At 31.9% G+C, this 27,973-nt stretch overlaps 2 protein-coding genes, 2 long non-coding RNA genes and 1 pseudogene across 6 annotated transcripts; 2 read left to right on the top strand and 3 right to left on the bottom strand.

The window, feature by feature from the left end:
- Window positions 1–268: 268 nt before the first annotated feature.
- LOC104789694 (B3 domain-containing transcription factor ABI3) lies at window positions 269–4,702 on the bottom strand. Its single transcript, XM_087457628.1, has 6 exons — window positions 1,859–4,702; window positions 1,632–1,724; window positions 1,331–1,431; window positions 1,149–1,195; window positions 955–1,031; window positions 269–877 (listed from the first exon to the last, which is right to left on the bottom strand). Exons 1-6 carry the CDS (start codon window positions 3,575–3,577, stop codon window positions 710–712), a joined length of 2,205 nt encoding a protein of 734 aa, XP_087313754.1. The 5' UTR covers window positions 3,578–4,702; the 3' UTR covers window positions 269–709.
- Window positions 4,703–8,588: 3,886 nt separating this feature from the next.
- On the bottom strand, window positions 8,589–9,755 carry LOC104789689 (uncharacterized). Its single transcript, XR_768566.2, has 2 exons — window positions 9,424–9,755; window positions 8,589–9,094 (listed from the first exon to the last, which is right to left on the bottom strand). It is a non-coding gene; the product is annotated as an uncharacterized LOC104789689 (long non-coding RNA).
- Window positions 9,756–10,080: 325 nt separating this feature from the next.
- Window positions 10,081–11,665, top strand: LOC147949835 (uncharacterized). 2 transcript variants are annotated; one of them, XR_015561492.1, is made up of 2 exons: window positions 10,081–10,830; window positions 11,184–11,665. It is a non-coding gene; the product is annotated as an uncharacterized LOC147949835 (long non-coding RNA). The 2 variants fall into 2 exon arrangements; XR_015561490.1 differs by having other exon boundaries at window positions 10,103–10,830; window positions 11,178–11,665.
- An 8,228-nt stretch (window positions 11,666–19,893) lies between these two features.
- LOC104789678 (uncharacterized) lies at window positions 19,894–23,099 on the bottom strand. Of its 2 annotated transcripts, XM_010515341.3 has the most exons (5): window positions 22,782–23,099; window positions 22,603–22,643; window positions 20,874–22,386; window positions 20,670–20,805; window positions 19,894–20,576 (listed from the first exon to the last, which is right to left on the bottom strand). In XM_010515341.3, the coding sequence occupies exons 3-5, from the start codon at window positions 22,359–22,361 to the stop codon at window positions 20,020–20,022; spliced, it is 2,181 nt and encodes a 726-aa protein (XP_010513643.1). In that variant the 5' UTR covers window positions 22,362–22,386; window positions 22,603–22,643; window positions 22,782–23,099; the 3' UTR covers window positions 19,894–20,019. The 2 variants fall into 2 exon arrangements, with proteins under 2 accessions (XP_010513643.1, XP_010513646.1); XM_010515344.3 differs by lacking the exon at window positions 22,603–22,643 and having other exon boundaries at window positions 22,782–23,096.
- A 1,570-nt stretch (window positions 23,100–24,669) lies between these two features.
- Window positions 24,670–25,735, top strand: LOC104707655 (F-box protein At5g42460 pseudogene; annotated as a pseudogene).
- The last annotated feature ends 2,238 nt before the right edge of the window (window positions 25,736–27,973 follow it).

Below are 27,973 nucleotides of genomic sequence, written 5' to 3'. Positions count from 1 at the left end.
CGGTCAAGGCCGGATTATTATCCCAATAGCATGCAAATTAGGAAGAGGAAAAGAAGTTCTCATTTGGCGCGTTTACAATTGTTTTAATATGGTATGAAACCATTTATATGATTGGTCCCAATTCTCAAATACAAGTGTACGCAACGCCACATTTTGTGGCTAAACCAGTCAAACCTAAATTTCCTTAAAAACGAACTTTCTCAAACTAAATTTAGATGTAAAATGGGTAACCCCAGCTATCCTCTTCCTATTCTATAAGAACGTAATCTTTACAAATAACTCCGTACATTTATATATTATCATTTTCCGCAAAATATTCACATTATAAACGATACGTAATAAAGCTCAACTCAAGAAATGAGCCACATACGTATAAAAAGTTACAACAACAAAAAGACTATAATCATCTCTCCAGAAATATAACACAAACACCATTTCCAGATTTAATCATTCTTTACAATATCCTGACGGTAAAAAAGGAAGAGAAGAGTTAACGACTCGACAAGAAAAAGCAAAAAAATGGAGTAAAAACCCGAACCCCGACCCCGACAACACAGCTTTAATCATAACCCTCCATTTGTCTTGAAGATCCCATGCATGCGCGAGAAGTGGCACACTCAGGTACGCTGCCATTTTTTCCTTTTGCCTCTTTATTACTTGCTACATAATAATATTTATATTGTTTCATGTTCTTTCTTTTTTGCTTTCTTCATTTAACAGTTTGAGAAGCTGGTGAAGCGACCACCACACTGGCCGAAGGAGAGTTATTGTTTATGTTCCTCTGCGACTTGTTTTGCCTCTTCGTGGCAGCTGCTGACGACGGCGGAGCCTCCTGCTTCTGTCCCGTCGGCTGTCTTACTTTAACCCCTCGTATCAACTGTCACAATATTAAGTAATGATGAGAATTGAATATTATAAAAAATTGTAGGAAACAAAATGTGATGATTCTCTTACATATTTGCCACATTTAACGTCGGAGTATATGACTATGAAATCACCTTCTTGGAGCCCATTGCTTTTCACAAAATCGCCTGTAAAAGTAAATTTTCAAGGAAAATTAGTTAGGCGGCCACAACAGTAATAAATTACAAAAGAACAACAAACTATAGAACAAAAATTTACTAATGGGTACATTTTCAAAAACGTACCGGTGTTCTCGAGAAGATACATCCTGCTTTTGTTGTTCGGCCAAAATCTACAACCCATTAAAAGAAGAAAATTAAATAATCAAAGAGAGAGACTGGTCAAAGTTCCAACTCTTGACAAATACACGAAAGACATTGAAAAAAAAAAAAAATCAAATGTTCACTAAATTATCATCGTAACTTACCTATAGCGCATGTTCCACACACGAGAGGTTCCAATATCTTCCATGGCTAGAGAGATACCGTCTCTTGCCTCTAGCTCCGGCAAGTGCGTCTCAGCTTCTTTCTGTATATTTTCATTTTCATAAAATTCAGTAAAATAAAAATTAAAACCAAAATATATTTTTCAAAAAAAAAAACTTAAACCAAAACAGTGAAAACAACAAAAATCGGTTTTACATACACATAGAAACTTAAAAAGAAAAAAAAAGAAAAAAAAAGGAAAAAAGGAAAGCAAATGCTACAAGAAATTAGAAGTAAATTTACTTTTGGTAAGACGATCCTTCCAAGGTTACCCACGTCGCTTTGCTTCAAGACTTTCTGCAAGAGAAACCGCAGATTCTTTTCTGGTTTCCATCCCTTCCAAAAGAAATAAAAATCATTTTAATTTTCATTAATCAAACAGCTTCATCATCAAACCAATACGACTTGGTGCAGTTACACTTTCCTTATAACATTAAACAATGAGAAAGATGAACATTGTGCATGTCTACCTGCCGACGATCTGGTACTGGTACTGGTACCACCTGCTGACGTGGCATAGCAGAAGCGGAGCCAGCTCGGTCCATCATTGGTAACTGAGTCTCCATCGGTGGTGGTAACTGAGGTGGCACAGAAGGAACGTTTGGCCAATACATCCATGTCCCTCCGGTGGCGTTTGTGGCCACGGGATTAAGTTGTGGAGCCACCGCGGCACAGGTTTCACCGACTTGGTTCTGATTCTGCTGATTAGTGCTGTTGTTGTTGTTGTTGTTGTTGTGTCTATGGTGATGAGACAAGAACCTTCTCTGTCTCGCCATCCGTTTCTTTCTTGCCTCTTTAGTTGCGGAGGAACACAAACGAAGTAGTCTCTGATCTCTCATTTGTCCTGGAGGAATATAAGGATATTGATACGGATTCATGTTGTATCCGGTGAAACCTGTTGGCTCTCCAAACTGATTATACTGCGGGTTTGGCGGCATGGGGAATTGTTGATGTGGCATGGGACCAGACTGTGGTGGTGGCGGTGGCCATGACGGTGGAGATTCAAGTATAGGAAGATACTCCGGTGGCGGAGGAGGATAACTCGGAGCAGGCATGTATCCGAAACCCGGATCGGAGACAAAAGCTTGTTGTGGTTGTGGTGTAGGAACCCATGTTGAAGGTGAGAAACATGTTTGATCGGACGGTGGGATTAAGTTGTTGTTATTAGGGTTAGGGTTTTGAAATGGATCTTGTTGGAATGATTGTTGATAAGAGATGTTGTTGTTGTTGGTGGTGGTGATGGTGGTGGTGGTGGTGGTGCGTCTTCTTTGCAAATGATTAGTTTGCACCCATTCAAGAATCAGCTTCAAAAGCTGCTTCATAGCTTCTTTCCCACCACCAAGCCTTCTCGCCGCTGATTCAATCGTAGCTTTCTTGATCTTCACTTTCCTTAAATCCTCAGCCGACACAGTGTCCTTGTTGTTCTTTAGCCATTCCAAGAACACAGTCGCGAGATCATCATCTTGTTCCAAGGAAGAATTCATCATTTGCATGTCTCCTCCACTATTATTCTCCAACATCGGAACAACGACCTGATCTTGTTGTCTCTCAAGGGTTTGGTCCATCAAGTTAGGGTTTTGCGTGTCATCATCTTGGCTAAAGATGGCTGAAGTATCAAAGAACTCGTTGCTATCGAGCAGATCCATGTACCCGAAAGTCTCCATCATATCAATGCAATCACCACCGCCTTCACCGCAACCGAAACCTTGACTAGTGTCTAACGGAATCTCCATTGAAGCTGTGGATTGCAATGCGCCAGAAGACTCATCACACTTTCCTGATCCGTATTGGTTTTGGTTGGGAGCCGGATCTTCTCCGTCTGATCTCAAAATAGCCCAAGAAGCAGCTGAGGAAGTGGAGGAAGAAGCTGCGGAAGAAGAAGAGGCTGAGGAGACGATTGCGTTGACAGGAGCTGGAGATGTTGAAGACGATGATGATGACGACATGCATGGGAAATCAGGAAGCGTCGGGAGATCTCCGTAGAAGAGTGAAGGGTCATGATGAACAATCAAGTCATCATCTCCATGAGCATGATGATGATTATGGTCACCTCCATGGTCATCTATCCAGATCTCTCTACCAACATCATCCATTCCAACTATTAAAATATCTTCATCAGCATCTCCGGCGAGTATTCCACAATCCTCAGCCAGATCTCCGCCGTTCGCCGCCACATGCAAGCTTTTCATCGGTGTGATGGATCCGTGAATAGTCTTTTCTCTCGTGGAGGTGGAAATGAAAACGATAAAACTAGATTGGAGAGAGAGTGAAAAGTTAGGGTTTTTAGTGTTTGTACGGACAGATAGGGTTTGTATGTGGGTAAGGAGGCAAGAAGGAAAAAAAGAAAAAATTAACCCAACTTGGCTATCATCGAATCTTCAAACAACATAAACTATCTGGCCATCCATCTCCATATACAACATATAATCTTTTGTGATTCAGAAAGAGCTTGACAAGTTCAAAACTTTATAAAAGAGAAGAAAGAGGATCCACAACATATGAAAAGATCCAACCAAAACTAGCTATTTTCTCCAACTTCAGATGGAGAAAGATTGATATTAAATATGGTCTAAATTTTGGTTGCGGATCTGAAGTATATATATGAAGATGTGATATGTTCACAAAGATTGGCCTTTGGTTCTAATGGAACAGAGAAAGAAGTTCAGGTTTTAAAGAGGAAGAACTGTGTGATGAACAGCTAATAATATGTAATCTAAAACCGTTTGTGTTTACTCCAATGAAGGATAAATACAAGAAGACTCTCTCCTTTTTATTTTATCAAATTATGGAGAGATAGTATTATATAACTATAAAATAAACATGGTTAAAATCACCCAAAGAAGAAAATATAAGTTACAATAAGAGAGCCCCATGTGTTCCAGTTTGTTCCATGAAGTTTTTATTTACAACTATAGTTATCATTTTGTATAGTATAAAATATGTTCGTGAACTCTTTTTCTGACGATAAGTGATAATTTTGGTTTTAAGTTATTCTGTTTCTCCTTTGTAGCATTCAATTAACTCAGCGGAAAAAAAAGGAGAGAGACAGGAGTTTTTAAGAAAAAGAGATGTAACAGTTTTCTCAGCATTTGATTTTTCAAAGAGGACAAAAAGCAAACGTTTAAACTTGTGGGCAATATTGACAAAACTGTTGAGCTCATAAAAACTTAAAACATTTAAAATTCTATTTATATATCATCTTGCAAGAAATAAAAATACATGTCTAGGAGAAAAGACAATGGTTTTTGAAATTACATCGTATTAAAAAAACTAAAACAAACTACATATTTAAGTTGAATAAAGAACTTTAAAACGACGAGAAAATAGAAGTCCCCTCGTGCCGCTAGTATCTAAAGGTTGGTACAGGAGTTTGTGCCCACGTGCCATACGTTCGAATTTGAGTGGTGAGACCAAGCGGTGGTTCTTAAACACTTCTTTTGTATTAAAATATAAAATTTCCAATTATAAGCTTTCCACCTTCGTATGTGCAAAATGGTCACCTTTACAAAAGTAAGTTTCCTCGCTCAGTTTTAAAATTATCTGGCCAAAAAGATTCGAAAAACTTGCACTGTCCTATTGAAGTGGAAGAGACAGACACAGATTTTATTACCCTGGAAATAAATACTTTAACATAAGAGTAGTAGCATAAGTTTTGTGAATTTTTTTTTCCAATGTTTTCATGAAGAATAAAAATAAAAATTTTAAAACCGTAATTTTAATATATATATATATATATATACCCGATTGGTGAAAGCTTTTAAAACTTTAAAAACATTTAAATTATCAATCAAACTTTTATAGTTTTATTATTTTTTAAATTTCAACCATCATTTTAATATTTTCCATGATGCTATAAAATTTAAAAACATTTTTTTTTTCAACCAAATATTAAATTAAAAGATAACTTCGAGGTTGATTGCCCAAGGCAGAAGGAAAGAGTTTACAAAAGTAGATGCAGAAATTAATAATCTCGAAAAGTGAGCAAGACAATCAGCTCGAACATTGGATGTGTGCGGAATCTTCATAAGCACGAAGGATGGAAAAGATGAACGAAGTACACCAAGCTCTTCCAACAGGTTGGAGAAGGCAGGCCAATCATTGGGGTACTGCACCATCGCCACTAGTTCAGCACAATATGTCTCAAAACTCTAACAATCAACACCCGCCGCCAAAATGGATCTCATCGCCCATATCAACGCATGAAGCTCCAAATGTAGAGGTGAAGGACCGCGTTATATTCTCTTTCCATTATATTTAAAAGCTCTTCAAAAGTGTAAATATATATATATATATAAATATTTTATTTTTCCAAATTAAATATTTTTATATATTTCTCTTTCTTTTATGTTTTATTTTAATAATAGTTTTTATTTTTTCATCATCATCATTAATGAAAATATGTTTTCAGGGTTTTCAGATCCCAAGTCGATTTAGGTAAAAAATAAAAGGGCAACATTATCTTTATTTGCGACTAATTAACTACAAAAGGTTTATTTTTTAACTCTGGTCAAAAATTCATCACTAGTGTTAATGACTGTTAAGTCGTAAGTATGAAACTACCATTATAAATAAAACGATGGTTTTTTAAGGCAGTGGAAATTAAACTAGGTATTTTTTGTCCAATTTAGTAACTACAAGTCCAAAAAATGAGAATTTGTTAGAAATACCCATTTTAAGATACTCCTTTTCAAAAATACCCTTTTTTTGAACATTTTCATTTTTACCCTCTTTTACACAATTACAATGAGTTAAATTAATTCTTAGATTTTTTTTTTAGGTTTGGGTTCTCAATTTTATGTTTAGTGTATAGTTTTTAAAAGGTAGGGTTTAGTATTTAGGGTTTAGGGTTTAGAATTTAATCATTTTATATATTAAAAAGGGGTATTTTTAAAAATGCACACCATGAAAGAGCATTTTTGAAAAGTGGCATACAAAATAGAGTATTTTTGAAAATCCCCCTCAAAAAATTAGATGATGTATTTTTCAGGTTTTTTCCCTTAATAATGATGTATAAGAGTTTATGAAATTCATCATTAATAAGAAAGTAACATTCAAAAAAAATGCATTGATTAGTGTTTAATGGATTTTTGACTGGTCATATAACTACTTAATATAAAAAACATTCAAAACAATTAAAAATTAATCACCAAAAACAAAAGAAAAACAGAATTTTCAAACAAAATCACATATTTTTTTTACATACAGTTTTTAAAATTTAATTTATCATTAATAAAATTTATTTTTGTTATGAAATTGTTATGAATTATAGTATCACATAATTTATATTTATTATTGATAAATAATATATATATAAAATAATAGCTACAGCTTTAAAAGTTGTTAGTAAACAATCAGATTTTAAAAGTAAAAGTTTTTACAGTCAAAGTTTCTACAGACAAAAGTAACAACCGTTCTCAATCAGGGCCATAGTTACAAACAGGTTTCGACTTTGCCTTCAAAATGAGATTCAGAAGGTCATGTACTGGTACTTTGTTTACTGGGGAATTTCTCTATTTTTGCTGCTAATCTTTGTAAAGTCAACAGAAGAATGCTATGGTTAAAGAGGTTGTGCTTTGATATTCCATTATTCTCTAATAACAATAAAAAGTCCTTCTGGCAAGGTTTATCTTTGAGTCTTCTCTACATAACAATAACAATGAGAAGTCTCATAGATTTTTATAAATTATCGTAATCATGATTTGAATTAATAATGCGATTTGTTCCAGTGTCACACATCTCAATCTCATAGTGAAAATATTTCGTATAAAATTGTATGTTTAACATAGATTAATATAATTTGGTTTGGCAAAACAAATTTAACATCTTATATGTTAATAAGAAACCAGTAAACACCATTGCAGTAAAATTAGGATTTACAAAAAAAATCTATGAGTTTAGGATTTATCATCGAGATTTACAATAATAGGTCTTTTAATTTGATTGAACAGACAAAATTGCCCTTTAACTAAATGATTCTTTCTCAATCTTCTGTTTCTGTCACCTCAACCACGTTCTTAGATCTCGCTGTTGTGGTTTGAAGAGAAAGACCTGTGACTGTTGTGAATGCTCAGATCTCTTAGCCGATGCATGTTTAGTTGATCGTCGTCCATTCTAATGGGTAAAAAGGAATCTGATCATCTCCTCCTCCTTCATAGTTATCTAGTTTGTGGTTCATGTAAGATTAAAAGAGAATTTGATATGATTAATGTTTATGATTGGAACTCTTGGATTCTTAGATAGTATCTCCTTAGGGTATAGCTTCCTTCATCCAAAGCAAAATAGATAAAATCCATTGAATTTATCCAACCGGAGATGGTGTTGGCGTCGGAGTGGTTTTTTGTTTTGAGAAGCCAAGAAATTGGTTTTCAAAGTGACGAAGATGGTGTGTATGAAACAAAAAATGAGATGCTCGACGGTAGAAAGGTGATTGTGGTTGTGGTCTGGTTAAAAGAAGGAAGGAGAAGACACATAGGTTAAGAACAACAAACTGATTTTTCCCTTATACCAAAAAGACCTAAAACCGAGAGTTCCAACCATACAACCTAATTTCAAATATTTTGTTCAACAAAACCCCAATCTAATAAATATCTCACTAAAATTAAGATTCATGGAAAATCATTTAAAATCTGGTACGTATGCGCCAAAATATTATTTTATGATCTTCAACATAACAATTACTCACTTCACAAGAGAACATTTTTTCACCCAAAACTTGACAAAAAAAACTTTAGTACTTTTAAATAATTGTCATACTATACAAATATTAGTATACACATAAATTATATATACACTCTTAGGAGATTTGTAAATATAAATAAAAGATATATTATCCAATCATTAATTATTCATTTTAGTAAAATCATGTACTAGTGTATCTATGATTTAGATATACTATTTAAAATCTTATGTTATTTGTTTACTGATTTACTTTTTAGATTTTAAAACCCACATTGAATTCAAAATGGATTTTAAATGATTTAGGTATGAAAAATATAAAGATTCAAATACATGGGTAAATCATGTTATTTCCAAAAATTACGTATATGATTTTAAAGTCAGTGAAGATTTCAAAATTTCATATGGACTTCAAAATACATAAACCAATAAATGCTCCTTTTACTACTCTCTCTCTTATTTGATGTTTTTTTTTCACGGGAGTACTATTATTTTCTTCAAAAAGACAAAGCCAAAATTTACAAAGCAAAAGTAGTAAAAACACTAAGACAAGCTTTGCAAGAAATTTAGAAAAAAATTGAATCTATCACTTAACCCCACTCCCAGGAAATTTTATGCTCAACGCGCGACCCGACCGAGCTATGAGTGCAATCCAATTAACCTGTAACTTCTGGTTGGTTAACCATTAGAGATTAACCAAAAAACAAGCTTTTATCGCTTTTATTAAGCAAACATAAAACCTAAATATAAGGAAAGAGTGCTGCCAAATCCAACTCAACAACCATGTGTCACGATCCGAAGCGAAGTTGAGGACACATGGGACGAGAAGAGAAAGGAGTCACCAGTTTGACTTCTGCAAACACCAGTCATCACCGATCTCCAAACCACCGTAAACCACCGCACAAATCACATAGTCATCATTTTCAGGCAATCCGATGGAGGCTCGAGCAAGCATAGAGGACCCAAGCCCAATCTTGTTCGTCAAGAACAGCCAGAGACGGTTCACCATCTCGAATGAAACCACCATGAACCTAAATAATAAAATTTAAAGATCCAAATCGATCCAGGTAAGTTGCAGAAAAAGAGAAGACCATCACCATCATCAATTACTTCATATCAAACCAGAGTCACCGAACTAAACTTCAATCCACAAATAAAAATTCATCCTTTTAAGTGAAAAACCCCAAAAATCTTGAAGGACAAATTAAACTCCATAATAAAGGAAGGATTGAAGAATGACAAATTCAGATCGAAAGAAGGATAAGAGATATCAAGAGGCAAATGAAAGATAAGCCACAAAAGCAAATCAAAATCGATTGAGACAACAAAGAAAAGCAAAATCCAGAAAAGAATTTGGAACCTAAAGCATCGAAGAACCACTGAGAGATGGACGACAGATTCTCTACAATACCACCGAATTCAGAAGGAAAACCAGCCACACGCCACCATAGTGATGAAAACGGTGCTATACGATAAGGTGAACATCTCCTCTACAGAAGCAGGAGATGCCAAAGACTAACCCGACTCATGGGAAGAAAACGCTGGATACTAATCATACGATCCAACAAAACAAATTCTATTGAGCTTTCTCTCTCTAAATGATACGAGAGAGAGAAGAGAGAGAAAGCTATGCTAATTTATTTGATGTTTTATCTATAAAGCTATATTCAATAAACTATATGAAGTATATGTATATATTTCTGTTTTTTCGTTTTTCTATTTTATAAACATAAATTAGTACTGTTTATAGTTTTTTAGTTATTGTTCTAGAGTTAAAATAAAATTGTTTTATAATAGTTGTTGTCTTAGATTTTTAATACATATATTTGGTAAAAATATCAATTTTATCTTAATTTTTTTATTGTATTAACCAATAAAAAAGTTAAACAAAATATTAAATAAAATAGAAAATAGAATATTTAGTTTTTTTCTTAACTTGTGTAAAAAAATTTTAAATGACAAGTAATTTAAAACGGGGAGAGTACTTGATATAACAATTCTGCTAATGGTTAAAAATACAACAAAATCCTAAAGTCATCAATGTTAGGGTTTTGACCCAAAAAATGAAACAAAGAATACCGATCTTTTCTTTTTCTTTCCCCGAGTGAGGTCGCCCTAGCCGCCATTCCCGAGCCGCAAAAGGAGTTTCTTCCCTCCAGAGCCGGGGTTGCCATGGCTCGCCGGCGTCAGATCCTGTCCTCTCTCTACTATTCCTCTCTTTTCCCGTCAGATCCAATTTTGTTACAGGTGGGTTGCTTATTCGAACTACATTTCCGGTTCTCTTTCTGGCGCTACTTCTTCCGTGGCTAGTCACGTCCTTATGTCGTTGTCGTTCTACCTTAACGAAGAACCTTTCTCTCTATTTCGTCTGTTTGCCTCCTATTGGCGATGTCTTTGGCCGGGTATGCTATCTTGTCCGAGTCTAGATCTAAGATCACATCGACGAGGTTCCGGAGAATCTTCCTCTCCTGATCCGTTGTCCTCCGTCTTCTGGCAAAGGCTTCGTCTGCTCCTAACCTTAGGGTTCAGTCTTTTTTGGTCTATGTTTCCTCCTCTCGCAGTTCATACATCGATTTCATCTCCGCCTCTCCTGCCATCCCGAAGATCCAGACGAAACTCATGGTGTCAAGTGTTGAGGTCGTTGTCATTCTTCCAGGCAATAGCCGCCGTGATGAATTTCCTAGCGTCTTCCTCAGCTCCCCCTCCCAACAAATCATTGGATACTTCTCCTGCTCTTCTCTGCCTGCATCAGATACTTCTCCTTCAGGTACAATCGGCTTCCAATCTAGAATTGTTTTTTTTTGGTTCAGACTCCGCCCAAACTTGGCGGTGTCTGCTCGCCGGATTTCTGTCCGACTTTGTTGGTTGCCTTCAGCCTAAAGTCTTTGGTGATTGCATGCAAGTCGTTCTGGCTGTTTGTTTTCAACCACCAATCCCATCCGTTTTGTTTTGGCTGTTGGGTCATAACTTTAGGGTTTCTCGTTTAACCCTCTTATATATGTGAAGAATGTTCTTTTGAGGCTTTGCCTTATGGAGTTATCAACGGTTCAGTATTTTGGGGTTTTGTCTCCATTACCTCTACAACTGATCCAAAGATTGCTTTCTCTGCACAAGTGGCAGGTTCTAGATCAAACTTTGGAGCACTTTTGCTGCTCATTCTTCCACAAGATGCCCCTTCACTTTTGGTGACTAATGGTGTCAAGGTTGAAGGACTCCTTGTTGATGTTGCTCTCTTGAGTGTTAGGTTTGCTCTTTCCTATCCCTTATCAATCGCTTTTGGCTTATTTCTTTAAAGTTTGCAGTTGTATTGGCTTTAGCTACTTTGCTTGCACTTTGGGCATGTCCAAGTGCGTATTTCTTCTTTATAACCGTTTGAATTGAATGGATATCTTTGTGCACACAAAAAAAAAACAAAGAATATCTAAGACATAATATGTAATGAAACAGAGAGAGTAAATTTTTTGGTTATAAATACTAAGACATAATATGTAATGAAAGAGAGAGAGTAAATTTTTTGGTTATAAATATAATCTTTTTGTAGTAAATGTATTTTTCTGCAATATTTAGTCTAATACTACGAATTTAATAGTTCATTATTATTTTTAGAATGCATGATAAATATAACATATAAATTTTTATCTAATTATGTGAAAATGCATTTAATTTAACCGAAGAAGTATTGACTTACACTGTGAGTTACACACTTGAATTATATACTTTAAGTACTCTTTTCACTATTTTACTTTTTAAAATAATAATTAAATGGAAAATTTGTCATAAAGAAAAAATTACAGACTATATGAAAAAGAGGATAACCAAATTGTGTTGTGACAAAGTATTTAATTACAAAATTGTTACAAAATAGTTCATAAAGAAATTTTCATAATTACAAAATTTTTAGGTACTTTGAAACTAAGTTTGCGGATAATATAGGTCTAAAAAGAGTTTTGAAGAAGTTTTTTTTTACAACAATTTAAAAAACTTTATTTCACACTATTAAATCGATTATTTTCTCAGGAAACTACAAACACTGTAATTAGTTAACTTTAACAATTGAAATTGAGAATATTTAGATTGGTCCATAATGACGAGATCAGCTCATAAGCATAAGTCAAAGTATTAAATCGAAGTCGTCAGACTTATGAAAAAAGATAAATAGCTTTAGAAGATAAAGAAAAGTCCCAAAAAAAAATCAAATGAGATATTGGCTTTAAAATAAGGAATTAGTCTATATTGTGAAACTGGACTTCTGTTCATGTATAAATAGAGAATATTTTATCAAAGGAGGCATCTCAAATTTAAAATAGAGAAACACCCCCCCCCCCCTCATTTCAATTGAAAAACCCTACTTTTTTAGAAGGTAACAGTCCGACGTAGTCATTGGGATTTGGTTAAAATTCAATAAACTATTTTTTCTTCAAGAGAATGTAAAATTTATTTTTTATTTTTATCTATTTTGTAAATAAGCCATAGCATAAAACATCAAAACATAAGAAGTTTCTGCATGAGCGGAGCTAGGGTAGAAGTATGTGGGTCAATTGACCCTGGTGAAATTTTAAATTTAGTTGAATTTTTTAGGAAAAAAATTCAACTGATCCTGATAAAATAGTAGAATTGATCCCTATAAAAAAATTTAATAACATAATTGAGCTCTTAAATTATATTTTGACCCTGATTAATTGAATTCCTAGCCCCGCCACTGAGTTTCTGTTAGTTACGGATGATAGTCTAGTATGTTGTCCGGGTTTTTATTTTTGCAATCTAATAAGAGTCTTGGAAACCAAACATATTTGGTTGAACTATAAGACCATCTCTAATGTATATCTCTATTTTTTTCTTTAAAATAGAGTAGCTCAAAAATAAAGCATTGTTTTACTCCAATATTGGTAAAATTATAGAGTAGGGTTGGAGCAAATATTACTCTATAATAGAAATTTAACTCTAAAATATAGTAGGATTGGAGATGCCCTAATAAATGGTCTTTGTTTCATTAAGCGTGGTCTAAAAAGATATCATTTGGATTAATATTTAGACCTTGATTGATAATTTAATCTTTGTGATATTTTAACAAGCCAACAAGTCTGAAAATAATTTTTTTTAATGGAATTTGTGCTTTTTGTATATGAAAGAAGGTAAAAATTATTTGTAAAAAAAAAAAAATCAGTTTTACATTGAATGTATATATTAATTGACATTAGTAGAGGGTTTTAGATGATAAAAACCAGAAGAAAAAAAAACTGACAAAAACTGTTGACTGTCTAGTTTGAACTTTGAACACAATATTTATGTTGATAATAAACCAATAAAATCTTGTTGAGGGAAAATGGCATATTTCACACTAACAATTTCGATTTTGTGTTTCATATACAAACAAATTAGCAGTGCGTATTCCTAACTAAACAATCAAAAAGTTCAAATAACCTATATGAACTTCAATTATAGTGTTTTCATTAAAACTAATTGTTATTATGATGACTATATATAGCTAACATGGCGATGATGTGAACATGACCTAATAAAATCACCCCTAAACGACACTGTGGAGCATCAAAATTTTAGAAAATGCAAAACTGTCTCTACCTGAAGCATGAAGGACATAAACCAATAATTTATATTATTTTTAACAAAAAACAAAGTAAACCAATATTTTATCAAATGAAATAAAGTAAATTTTCTAATATTTCACGAAAACATAAATTTTTTTTATAAATTATTAAATATTGTAAAATAATTAAATTTCTCGGTTCTATGTTGTACTATATATTTAATAAATGAATATTTTATAAATTAATAAATTCTCTTAAATACTATATATTTTTGGGATATTAATAAGAATATATATATCTACATAAATTGATGATATTAATAGAATTATTTATTTCAAAAAGATTATTATCTTATTATTAATATCAAATTTTGTTAATTTTTACACCAATATTTTCCACATTTTAGTAATGTTTTTTTTCTTTTTCTTTTTCCACTTCAATTATAAATTGGATAAACGCAAGTAACAAACGGATCTTACGTATACTTTGTCCACCCCTAAAGTAGAGCCGTACGTACATCACCAACCTTTATATTGTCGTTCCATTCTTCTTTCATTTTATACGAACAACCAAAAGATTAGTAAAGACCAAAGACTAAAAATGACAGAGAGAGATTGGTTGCACATGCAAACAGGAATCCTTTCGTCACCATTCGTGGTTCAAGCGGCGGGTTGTCTTCATATGCTGCCATATGTCACCATTTCTGACTTTAAAGCAACCTTCTTTATCTCGTTTCTGCCAATAACTACGTTTTACTTCTTCTTTTTGTTTTTTTTTTCTCCATCGACCCCTCTCTCTCGCGTATGACATCTAACGATTGAAACCATACAAATCTAGTATATTTAACTCGTGTGTAGTTAGATTAGATCGTATCTAGTAAAAGTAATAAACTAAGGTAACTGTTTTGTCCATTATAGAGCATAGAATCCAAAAGCTTTTAGGTTAAGTAATAGAAGAGCGGTACATAAACGTACGCGTTACCACTATATAGTATATACGGTGATTGTGGTATAAGGTGATAACTGATAAGATAGTATTAGTTAATTTATGAGATGATGCTACCAGGCTACCAGGCTACCAGGCTACCAGGCTACCAGCATAAAAAACTTGTAGGATAAGGTATTCGTCCCTCTGTTTCGAGAATATATTCGAATGTCGCTATATTTTGTATAATCGTTAGATCCATTTTATCCACCTTAATTAATGATTATTAATTCTTTAAAAAAATAAGTCATTTGAATATTCTTTGCTTAACCCGATTATTCCTACCGTTTAAACAGTTCTTTTATCAGTTATTAAATATTTAGATTGAAAGTTTATGATGTTTTACAATAACTTGTGATCAAAATTTTAACAAAAATTATAAATTTAGTTTTAAAAATAGGTTTTTATGTGCTTACTACCATTTTGAAAACAATAATAAGTTTGTATTTTATATTGTGGCTTTACATTAACATAAAAAAACTATACATATTCTCTAATTAATATTATATATATATTATTTTGTATTAATTTAATAAAATTACTCTAAAACTAATCTTGATTAATTTTGTTTTATTTCTGATTTTCTTGCTAAGAGTTAGTCGGGTGCTATATAATGGCAATGTTTTTCTCCCGACATAAAAAGTGTTTTGCATCGATCGATCCATGTAACCAGAATTTGACACTTTTTTTTTAATTATTTAAGGTCGGTTTTGGACCTATGAGATGAAATATGGGCTTAGCAGTTAGCACCGATTCGTTTTTACATTCATCTCTATATTAAAGAGACTCCTAGTTTTTCCATTTTTGCAAAAAAAAAAAAAAAAAAAAAAAAAAAAAAAAAAAAAAAACTACGACTTTTCCAAGATTTTATAAGTTGTTGACATTGTAAATATATCTGAAAATCTCCCCAACTTTTTTTGTTTTCATGCGCTTCTAAATTCAAAATCTCCCCAACAATTATCTTGAATTCGTAATTTCAACTCTTTTGGATGGCCAAACTGTGATCATATTGGCATTAGATATGGAAAATCAAATTCTTATTATTGTTAATAGGATGTCGGTCCGTGCGTTACCGCACGGAAAAATGAAAATTTAAAATGATTAACATTGTTAATTTTACATTTTGAGTGAAATTGTTTTGGTAATTTTTTAACTGTGTAATAGAAAAAATATAAATAATGACTAAGATGAATTGACCCAATTAGTTAAATAAAATATTTGTTATATATATAAAAATAAAAAATCGATTCAGTGACAATAAAAAAATAATGTTAAAGATATATAAATATATGTTTACAAATCATACTCAGATAATCACATTTGAAAGATATTCACATAGAATATAATTTAAATCATTATTATCAAAATTTATAAAAATAATAATAAGAGAATCAGGGAGAAAGAGCTCATAGCTGCAACTGCAACCAACCAAATTGACTAAAAAGATAAATCTATAAAAAATTTGAAATCACAATTAATTACCTAAATTAATACTTGAAAGAGATGATCAATACAGTTAGATGAAAATCGACACCAAACAAAAATTAGATGAATGAATCAATAAATAAAACAATCCAAATATTTTAACAAAAATGAGTGAATTATTGTTGATTAATAAATTGAAAGAAAATAAAACTCAGAATTTTTAAATTTCGAGGTATTAAATAATAGTCAAATAACAAAAACTCTTTTCAAGGTCCATAAAATATATATATATATATATATATATATATATATATATATATATATATATATATATATAAACAAAGAGGTGTGAAACAAAAATGTGCGAAAACTAACAAATGTGAACATTGAAAACTGGGAGTACGACGAAGAAACACAATTGTTGGATCAAAATATTGCAACTTTTAAGATCATGAACAAATCTAAACAGTTAGAAGAGATAGTAAAAATAATCTCATCCGTTATATTTAAATTGACCCCTAAAAGTGAGTTTGCTATAATATATAAACATATAAATCTATGATTTTATTTATTAACTTGTAAGTTTAAAAAATACTCAGAAAACAATAAATTCGAAACTTGCTTTTGTATTCCATAAAAGTTTATATATAATAAACAAAGAGATATAAAATATAAAGGTGTAAAACATAACGGGGTGAAAAAAAATGTAAAAAAATTAATAGGTGCGATTTTTGAAGAGGGGGACGATGAAAGTTTGACAAAAACGGGGATACGACGAAAAGATGCAAAAATATGAAGATAAGGACGTGTGAAACAAAAATGTGTGAAACAAAAAGATGCAAAAACTAATAAGTGCAAAAATTGAAATCAAGTAGAACGACGAAGAAACACAATTGTTGGATCAAAACATTGCAACTTTATATAAACAAAGAGGTGTAAAACAAAGGGTGCCTACATGGAAAGTTGGGGGTGCGACGAAGAAACACAATTGTTGGATCGAGTCTTTGAAACTTTTGAGATCATTAACAAAGGGTAAGATCATTAATAATACTTAAATAATAAAATAACTCTTTTCAAAATCCATAAAAATCTGTATATATATAAAAACAAAAAGGTGTGAAACAAAGAAGTGTGAAATAAAAAGGTGTGAAACAAAAATCTGAGAAAACTAACAAGTGCAACCATTTAAAGCTAGGGTTATGACGAAAAAACATAATTGTTGGATCAAAACATTGCAACTTTATATAAACAAAGAGGTGTAAAACAAAAATGTGTGAAAACTAACGGGTGCTAACATAGAAAGCTGGAGGTGCAATGAAGAAACACAATTATTGAACCGAAACTTTGCAACTTTTGAGATCATTAACAAAGGGTGAGATCATTAATCATACTCAAAGAACAAAAACTCTTTTCAAAGTCGATAAAAATCTGTATATATATAAAAACAAAGAGTGTGAAAACAAAGAGGTGTGAAACAAAATGGTGTGAAAGAAAAATGTGTGAAACAAAAAGGTATGAAACAAAAAGGTGCGAAAACTAACAAGTGCAACCATTGAAAGCTAGGGGTACAACGAAGAAACACAATTGTTGGATCAAAACATTGCAACTTTATATAAACAAAGAGGTGTAAAACAAAAGGGTGTAAAAACTAACAGGTGCCAATATGGAAAGCTGGGAGTGCAACGAAGAAACACAATTGTTGGGCCAAAACTTTGCAACTTTGAGATCATTAACAAAAGGTGAGATCATTACTACTGCTCAAAGAACAATTTTTTTTTTCAAAATCCATAAAAATCTGTATATATATATAAACAAAGAGTGTGAAAACAAAGAAGTTTGAAACAAAAAGGTGTGAAAACTAACAAGCAACCATTGAAAGTTAGGGGTACGACGAAGAAACATAATTGTTGAATCAAAACATTGCAACTTTATATAAACAAACAGGTATAAAACAAAAGGGTGTGAAAACTAACATGTGCCAACATGAAAAGCTGGGAGTGCAACGAAAAACACAATTGTTGGATCGAAATATTGCAACTTTTGAAATCATTAACAAATTATTTAATAGATGTGATTTTTAAAAGATAGGAATAAGACAAAAAAACACGATTATTGAAAAAAAATTTACAACTATTAAGATTATTAATAATTTTAAGCCATTATATGAGATAATAGAAATATTCTCATATGTTAGATTAAAGTTAACTCTGAGGGTTTGCTATTATATATAGATTCTTCATACAATATAGTGGTCAATTATTAACTTATTAGCATCCGAACATTTTTTCTTCGAAGTGTAACTTTTTATATATTGTATTGCAATGCAACATATTCCACAAATGGAGACAACCATCTTCTTCTTTTTTTTTCTTCTTTTTTCTATGAATGTTAATATCATTATGAAGTAAAACTGTTTTAGCTTTACAATGTTAAAAGTCTATGCTTTTGAATATTTGACAACAACAAAAAAGAAGAGATAAAACAAGGAGTCAGTCAATTAATTACAACTTCAACTCTTTTGGATGAAACTGATTCGAAATTCTTTTAAAAAATTGTTTCTAAGAAGAAACGAACCAAAAAATTGAAAATTTAAGCCAAAAGGCCCAAAAAACCCCACAAGAGTGAACAAACTTATTCGGTTTGTAATTACCTTTTTAATAGATTCGCTATATAGTAGTATCATACTAATCTATTTTTCACCTTTAGGTCATTTTCATGTTTTGCTCGACTGTCTCGGCAGTGGTTTTTATTATTTTGGTCCCAGAACGTACACGATAACTTTAATTGATCCCGTAGCAATAAGATTAAAATATACAGTGATCAGTAAACACAAAAACAAAAAGAAGAAATAATAGTTATCGACGTGTAAGTGTTTTGTCGTGACGGGGAGAAGAACTCTATGAGTTGCACCCGTGATGAGGAACCCCCTCTCCATTGGATCAATATTCTCTATATTCTTAACAATTTAAAAATATGGTTTATTATATTTTAATAGAACAGTAAGCTTACATCAGTCGAGATGGATCAAGATCTATTTTAGGCCTAATGTTCTGTATACGTGGCACCAAGTAAAAATTTTGCACGAGAAATAAAATAATATTTATATGTTTTTTTGTTGGTAGGAATAATGTTTGTATATTTTTATTAATAAGATTTTTAAATTTTGCATTAAATAAATAAAATATTTGTGTGTTTTTATTAATTAATATGTATGTTTTTTTGTGTTTTTCATTTATATTTTTCATGTTATTTTTTGTCATAATAATTTGAAATTGTTTTTTGTATTAGTTTTTATTTCCTACTCGATTTTAATATAAATGTTATTTTTTAAAGTTTTTAAAATTGTAATATGTTTTAAATTATTATATTATTAAATTTTATAATCTTAAATATATTCTCTTAATAACCAGTTTCTTAAACAAAAAATCTAAACTAATAATATTATATTATTTTAATAATATTTTTACTTTTAAAAACACTCTAAACAGTTCTCTCAATATAGATGCCTTGAATGTATTGTTTACCGAGGAAAGCTGTAAATGGATAAACTTGCCATTTTCGGATTCTCTTTTGTCGTCTTCTATATGAGTAATCAAGAATTAGTTTGTTAATTAGAAGATTTGATAGTTTTGGAATTTTTATAGTTGATAAAAGAAAAAAGAAAAAAAATATGAGGGATACACGTCACGATTCTGGGGAGAGACGTGGCGAGTTTGACTTATTGTGAGGTTTTCAGTTATATGCTTTGCTGATTACAGCTGTGTGACCAATTCCTTTGCGGCTCTTTTTTATATGGTTTTAACAATTTTGTTTAATAGTCAAGTGATAAAAATGGTGAACCCAACATTTTTAGATTGTGTGAAGTTTTGTGTATGTTTTTCTTTACTTATATTTGAATTATTTATACTTAATTATCGAATTGGTTACAAAGAATTTAAAATGTACGAGAATTAAACCTACGAGGTACAAAAATAGAGGAAACACATTTATTCTTGGTAAACTCAAGTGATGATTTCTTGAATCAAACCTGATAAGATAAGTTTCTCTAAGTCAACTACAGCTTGATAAGTTTCATCGATCTGAAACTCACTTCTCCAACCCAAGTCCCAAACTCCACTTGTCATCTCAGTCTTCTTATCTTTAAGATCATTCTCCAACACCATGTGAATGCTCTCTTTAACGAAGCTGTTCTGTTCTGAAAACGTGTCTCTGTAACTTCTCAGAGACTCAAACTCATCACAGACTTCCGTTAACAACTCATCAATGTCCACTGAGCTTCGTTGGGGACTCATTGGTTTTGCTAGTAGAAGGCTTCTACGTCTGGCTACTTCTTTGGCAAAGTCTAGTGCAAGTCTTTGGTCTGTGGTCACAATGCTAACTCTATTTCGAAAGGCTGATTCGTTGGTGTTGGTGTTGATGTCGAAGAGATCCTCTGCGTAGCCGATGAAATCTGAGGAGCTGGACAGGAATGTTTTAAGAGAGATTTGGGAGGTTTCTGGCTCATGTGAACGCTGAACTGTGGGAGCACAAGATGAAACTTCTCCATTGTCACAATGACCTTTACAAGAACAAAGTATGTATGATGAGACTTTTTAAAAGAAACAAACATTTAAGCATATCTTGAGAATTGAGAACTGTAGTAAGTAATAACTTTGATTGTGAAACTCTGAAGATGTGGTTTCTTCTGTAGAGAGTACTTGGTTAGGTGATCCACGTGTGTCTTGTGAAGAGCATGAATTATTCTCTGAACCGAGCTCGTTGTCTTGTTGTCGAAGTTTCTTCTTGGCCTAGATGAGAAACAGAGTTAATGAAACTACGTAAGTTAAGAAATGAAAAGTATGCATTGATTGCTCACATTTGGTCTAGTAGCTTCACCGGACTTCTTTAACCGACTACTACTCTTCTGCTCACCACTACTAGAGCTTGAGCTCAACCTGCTGGAACGTCCACTCTTGTTTCTTGATAAGTCTGAAGAATTGTTCGATTTCTTTTGAGTCGCAGTGTTGCTGGGTGGTTTAAGAGGTCTATTTCTATCTTTGCCTTCAGCAGTATCCTCCTTCTTGACGCCAAGCTTTTTGTTGGTTTTGTTGCCGCCTTCCATTGGTTTTCGATCTTTTGTTACAGCTTTGACATTGCTCAGAGACATTGGTTTGATCACCTTACCTTCATTCTGTTCTAGTTTCCGCACCATCTCTTTCGGTTCTTTGTCTTTCTTGGTCATCATACTTAATGGTAACTTCATTTTCTTGCTGTTTCCCTTGGCTAATTGATGATCTTTTCTCTGGTTACTAATCATTCTTGGATGAACCTCCCCTTGCATTCTTGGTTTCTTAGGTACAACCACTCGTTTGTTTCCCGGCTTCTCTTCCATTACCGGTTGAACAACACGCATAGGTCTAATGAGTACTATAGTTGAAGGATTCTCTTCAGGCAAAGATTGTAAAACAGCTTCTCTTGTAGAGTTGCATCTAACAGTTTCAGAACTCTCCTTCTTATTATTCATCTTCAGCTTCTGCTCTTGTCTTTCTAATGGCAGCTTTACCATATCCGCCTTATCGATATGATCCACGACGCTTTTGCTCGGTTCTTGGGTTGATGATACATCCAAACCCATAAGCCTAGCAATCAAACTTGGAGCTCTCCGTGGAACATCAGACGAAGCAGAGGACTTTGTAGAGCCAGAAACCATAGAAGATTGGCTAGAGCTCGTTGACGACGACGCAGCTCCAGACGAGGAAGCAAAATGATCACTTCTAACAACACGAGTCTTAGTACCTTTTGTTTGTGACACAAGATTCTGCCTAAGAAAGCTTTCTCTAATCACTTTTCTCAGCTCTTCATAACAATCTTTTGATGCTACATTCTCTTGAACCATCGTCCGTTTCTCAATCCTCTCTCCGAATCTATCAGACATCGATCTCTGAAACCGCAAATCTCTTCTACCGTCTTTACAAACACTCGGTTTCTGCTTAATATCATCTTCTTGAATACTACTGAGCATAGCTAAAGACTCTTCCAAATCAAGCGCTCCTCTCAACAAATCTTTCGCTATATCCTCAGGCCTAGACGCAGTCTCAAAGCTAAACCCTTTAGACCATGAATCAATCGCGACGTTCAGTTTCTGAATCCCTTTAGATACTCTCAAAAGCTGCAACGACGAATGAGGTGGAGCATCCTCGGAACTCTTCCGTGGAGGCGCCACAGCCATATCTGATCTCTCCTTGGCTTTCGAAGGACGGCTCTTACTCTGTTTCTTAATGGCACCACAGTCAACAACATCTCTTGGATCATCACACATTATAAATGATCTGTAAACTCCTGATCTCAGTTTCCCTTCAGGCATTGTTTATTTATTTATTTCTTACTCTCTGCAACAACAAAAAAAGGTCAAACTTAAATTAGATCTCATAAACAGTGCAAGATCTTCAACCCTAAGTTATGAATTCTCGATCTAATAAGACTAAAGACATCATTCTTTGTTTTTGTTCTTCTTGAATTTAGTACAAGAACAAACAAATTAACGAATTTTAATATTCTCTCTTAAGAATCAGAACTAAAGTGACACAATAAAACACAAAACTAACCAAATATGGAAGCTTTTGTAATAACCTCAGTTCCTTTTCCTCTGTACCCCAAAAAAAAAAAAAAAAACTTAAATCTTTACAAAAATTTATTAAAAAATCTCAATAAAGTCTGTGAATTTACTTAAGAAAATGTAAAACCCAGATGAGAAAACACAAAATTAGGAAGATTTCAATCAAACCTAACGAAGAGTCATCGCCTGCAAGTAACAAGAAGAGAGAGAAATGAAATGAGCAGACGAGTCAAACTTGAAGAGAGATTCCAAGCTTATGACTTCGTCGAAGGTTTCGTAAATTTTACACAGATAAGATCCTCTCTGGGGACAAGCTGATTCACTTGTCTTAATGAAAATTGAAATCTAAAAAAATACATTTTAATTTTTTTTATTCTATCACTATATGAAGAGATGGGGAAGATGAAGCGAAGCTACACGTCATCATCAGAAGAAGAAGAAGAACGGTGTTTGTAATTTCGAAAAAGGACAAAACTACCTTCCGTTAGTTTGTAACTAATAAAGTTTCATCTTTATTCGGTTCTATTTTTTTTTTTAATTATATAATCTCATTTAGTAATTAACTACATAATCTTTTTCGTATTAATGAAATTATTACAGTATTTTAGTATTTGCTGGCGAGAGAATCAAATGTGAGTAGAAAAAACGATTAAGTGAAGAGAATATACTTTTTAGAAAAGAAAAACATATTTGTGGATAAACTCGTGTTTGGTTTTTATTAATTTTAACAGCTGGGTGCAAAACGGCCGTGGAATGTTGTTATAGTGGTATTGAACTAAATTTATTTCACAAATTTGTGATAGTGATGTGTTGTAAATCATGTAGGGTGAAGAAAAAATTGGTGAATAAAAACAAGAGATGCATACAAACAAAAGACATTAGTAATATTCCTATTTTTGGAGAATTCCATTTCAATGACACTTTTTGTCTAGTTTCTCCACAATTGCAAATAATTTGGTTAAGCATTTATTGAAGAAATATCACCATTACCTATCATTTATTAGTATCCAACGACTTGCTAATCGAGTGTATCATTTCGTTAATTTTATTCATTACAGTTAATTTCCATTCGTGTATTTCTTCCATTCCACAAACTACAGTATTGTCTAGTCATTTTTCATGAAATTGGCATTGCTTGCATTTCCAAAAGTTTTAAATGGGACGACATATTTGACTTGATAAAAACGGTCGAACTAAATAAAGTAGGGACTTTCTAAATTTAATACTAATAAGGAATGTGGTTTTTGAATTGAACACATTTATAAGGGTTTACCAAGTATCTTCCAAATATGACCCGTGACAAGAAATCGCAAACATTTCAAGTTTGAATGTTATACATTACCACAAGACTGTAACCTTGTTCTTCGTCAATTAAGATTTTATAAGAAGATGTGTGAGAAGGATAACTTAAAAGAACACAAATCATGGGAATCCCGTAAGAAAAAAAAGTCATGTAAGTCAGCATTTTACAAATTAGGAGTGGTGTTTTTGTTAATTACTTAATACTAGATATTTCCAAAGGATGATTGATTCAAAATTTGAAGCAAAAGAAAGAGAAGGTGTTATGCATTAATATAGTCACATGGTTCTTGCAAAATAGTGACCGCCGCAATAAATGCCCAAAATTCCTCTTTGGTTATCTCGGAGGCTAAGTGTGAAATCATTAACAAACATTTCTTTAATTTTCATGTGCAGTGTTGGCCTTAGATTCACACATTGCCTATCGACAAAAGACCTATCTCTGAATGATCTAAGCTCCGACATTCAGAATTTTAAGTTCGACTAGTTAGTTATGAATTTGATTAATCGGGCATTCGGGCTAATTCTAATCTCATTTTGTTTGTATTTATGAAACACCGATTTTGAGTTCGGTTAATTCTTCTTTAAATTATATACGTACATGGTATATATTATTAGTTATAGAATATGGGCCCAACTTTATAATTTATGTACTGTAAAACTAATAGAATATATGGGCCTAACTTTATTATTTGTCTATCTATATAAGAAAAGAACCGTGAAAAGTTAGAAGCCCTAACTTTTTTATCTAAAAACAATGACGATCATCTCTGATCTTCCGTGGGAACTAGTAGAAGAGATACTCTCTAGGGTTTCGATAACTTCTCTCACACCTGTTGGATCCACTTGCAAACAATGGAGAAGTCTATTCAAAGATGAGAGCTTTACACATAAGCACTGTGGTAAAGCAACCAAGGAGTATATGATTACAATGACTTGCGAGTATTATTTTCAAATTGATATGTCAAACGAGATTTAGTCGCCATGATATCAAAGGCTTGTCATCTATAAAGGAGACAGGTGAATTACGTTGTCGAGTCAATAAATTTAAAGTAGTCTATCAGTGTGACGGTTTATTGTTATTTATCACTCAGGAACCCTCAGGGCTGGTGGTATGGAACCCGTATTTGGTGCAAACCAGATGGATCCAACCTAGAAACGATTACTACTTATCTGATTCGTATGCTATAGGATACGACAACAAGAACAACCACAAAATCTTGAGGCTTTTCTATGATAACTATCCTATTACAAGGCATGAATTCGAAATCTACGATTTTAAGTCTAATTCATGGAGGGTTCTTGATATCATTCCTAATTTTTATTATATATTTAAACGAGGCGTTTCATTGAAGGGGAATACTTACTTTCTTGCTGATAAAGGCGAAGATTTTGTAATATGTTTTGATTTTACAACAGAGATCTTTGGATCTCTTCTGCATTTGCCGTTTGATTTCAATGGTGATGTGACTCTATCTTGTGTTAGAGAAGAGCAGCTTGCGGTGCTTTTTGGTAGGTGCCGGGGTAGGTATGAGGTGGAGATATGGATTACAACTAAGATTGAATCCAATGCATTGTTGTGGAGCAAATTCTTTAAAGTTGCTATACAACCCGTGTGTAGATCTTACTTTTTATCTGAGTTTAAAGCTCAAAGTTTCTTCATTGATAAGGAGAAGAAAACAGCACTTGTTAGTGGTAAATACTTACTCAGTAACAATTATCGCTACGAGGCATCTATTTTAGTTGGAGAGGATGGGTACTTGGAAGAACTGGATCTCAGAGATGTGTTCTCTTATGTTCCAAGTTCGGTGCAGATCCAATAGTTATTTTCGTCCCAGTAACTTACACTACCTTTGTTTGTTTGTTTCTTTCTTGCACATCATCTCTTCCTTATATTCTTTAATTATTGTTTCAAGACCCAAATATGATTTGGATTTTTTTCTTTGGTGTTGTTTTCTTTTTCTCTTTATAGACGTAAAAATCTCATTAGGAATGAAATATATGTTTTGCTTTTACCAAAAGCTTAATCGTAAACCTCTATAAATTAAATTAATATTATGTAGATTAAACACTATAAATTAATAAATTTTGATGATTGACAATGTAAAAAATAACAAAATTCGATAAAATAATAAAATAATATATTTTTTTAAAATTTCTATGTAAAATATAGTCCAAATAATATCATAAATTAATAATCATGTAAATTTACACATATTTTTATATATAAGAATTTGTACTCGCGCATGCACATAATTTTAATTTAAATATTTTATATCAAAAAAAAATTTAGTGTTGCAATAATGTTTTCTTGGCAAATCAACAATATATCACATGGTAACAAAATGACTTAAGATCTTTGTGGAAGAGTAAACAATATTGTCGACAATTTTCTGACTTTTTATCTCCAGAAGAGTTCATTTCATATTCATAACCCTTGAAAACATCTATTTAAAAGTTCTAACGTCAAATGTGGATCGTTGGCCTAATTATATTGATATCTTATATTAAATGCAAATATACAAAGTTTCATGAACATTTTACAACGAGATTCTCCAAGTGCATCAGCTACCATAATAGAATTTTTAACCAAGTCAAGAATGCTTAAATGGTTAAACCTATAACCCGACAATGAATATATGTTCACTAATCTAAGTTACATATTTTTCTAAAACCTCATATGTTATTTTTAGATGTTAATTTTATGATGCAACCTCAGCTTCATCTTCACAAAAAACATAGACTACTTTAAATATGTTGTTTCTGCCAATGTTTTGGGTTAAAAGCATTTGATAAAATTGATGAAATCTCAACCTTGTTTTATATATTTTTTTAATCATTTTATAGAATTGTAGCTCCAATTGATAATATGCCTCTTGAGATACTACATAAATCATATGTCATTTTTGTAACGGCTTACATATCATTTTTTCTATATTTTGTGACCATTGATTTTATTTTTAAAGATGGATTATGTTTTCAATATTATTTTTCATAGTTTTCCCAAAGAAATTATGACCCTTATAATGTCTTCATTTTAGATCAAAACTTTTAAGTTGAGTTGAGTAATCTTTTATTTTTCTTTAAGTAAAATTTAATAATAAATCTTTGTAGTATACGTTTCTTAGAAACTAATGTTTCACTTCAATTTTATTTTTATATTTATAATTTTATAAATACAATTACATAAATTATTTTTTTACTATATCATGCATTAAAATCTTACTTCCATTCTAAAACTCATTAACCCATTCTAAATTTTGGAATATGATCATTTTTGGTTATAATTTGAATAATAACATTTTTACTAAAACAAATTTATAGTATCATTTTTATTATTTTAAAATTTTCATTTATGTTAGTTCATTTTTATATAACTATTATTTTTATTATTTACCAAAACAAATTCATATTATTGTTTTTACGATTTTTAAATTTAATTAATATTACTTAATTCGTTTTATTTATTTTTTATAATTATTAATTATAAGTAATAAATATGAAATGAATGAATATTTAAAATAGTAAATTTTAATGCAAAAATAAATGTATAGCATTTCTTAGGTGGATGTTGAGAGAAGAAAGAAAAGTTAATTATATATATATATATACTAGCAACTGATCCGCGCTACGCGCGGTAGTTAGATTAAAGTGTATTCCGGGTTTTGTTGTGTATATTATTTTTTTGGTTACGTAAATTCATATTTACGTTTGTTTTTGTATTTGATTTTGGTTGCTTAAGTTGTTTTGTTGGATATTTTTTTTATACAAATAGGTTTTGCATTAAGTATAATTTAGTTTGTTGTTTATTTTTAAAAAATTGAGATCATCTTGTGTGTTTTTTAATGTTTTAGAAAAAAATTATCATTACAAGTTAACATTGTGTAGTTGAAGTTGGTTTGCTGTAGTTGTTAGTTGTGATTAATTTATTATTATTTGTCATTTTGTGGTTGAATTGTTATTTAATATTTTGATATGTATTTTGTAAACTGTTGAAGTAGTTTTTTTTGTCAATGTTTAAAAAAAACATTTAAAAATGGATGTTTTTAACAAAAGATACA

The sequence above is a fragment of the Camelina sativa genome, chromosome 1, assembly GCF_030686135.1.
Source record: "Camelina sativa cultivar CO46 ecotype springtype chromosome 1, ASM3068613v1".
Taxonomy (NCBI): Eukaryota; Viridiplantae; Streptophyta; class Magnoliopsida; order Brassicales; family Brassicaceae; genus Camelina; species Camelina sativa.
This window is presented reverse-complemented; position numbering and strand designations above follow the sequence as displayed.

What these genes read in the sequence shown, in the direction of transcription:
- LOC104789694 (XM_087457628.1), bottom strand. Translation starts at nt 3,577, where the DNA reads ATGAAAAGCTTGCATGTGGCGGCGAACGGCGGAGATCTGGCTGAGGAT. An exon ending in CAGTACCAGATCGTCGGCAG is followed by an intron (nt 1,725 to 1,858) that starts GTAGACATGCAC and finishes TTCTTTTGGAAG; the next exon opens with GGATGGAAACCAGAAAAGAA. An exon ending in GAAGGATCGTCTTACCAAAA is followed by an intron (nt 1,432 to 1,631) that starts GTAAATTTACTT and finishes GAAAATATACAG; the next exon opens with AAAGAAGCTGAGACGCACTT.
- LOC104789678 (XM_010515341.3), bottom strand. Translation starts at nt 22,361, where the DNA reads ATGCCTGAAGGGAAACTGAGATCAGGAGTTTACAGATCATTTATAATG. An exon ending in GTGAAGCTACTAGACCAAAT is followed by an intron (nt 20,806 to 20,873) that starts GTGAGCAATCAA and finishes TTTCTCATCTAG; the next exon opens with GCCAAGAAGAAACTTCGACA. An exon ending in TTCAGAGTTTCACAATCAAA is followed by an intron (nt 20,577 to 20,669) that starts GTTATTACTTAC and finishes GTTCTTGTAAAG; the next exon opens with GTCATTGTGACAATGGAGAA.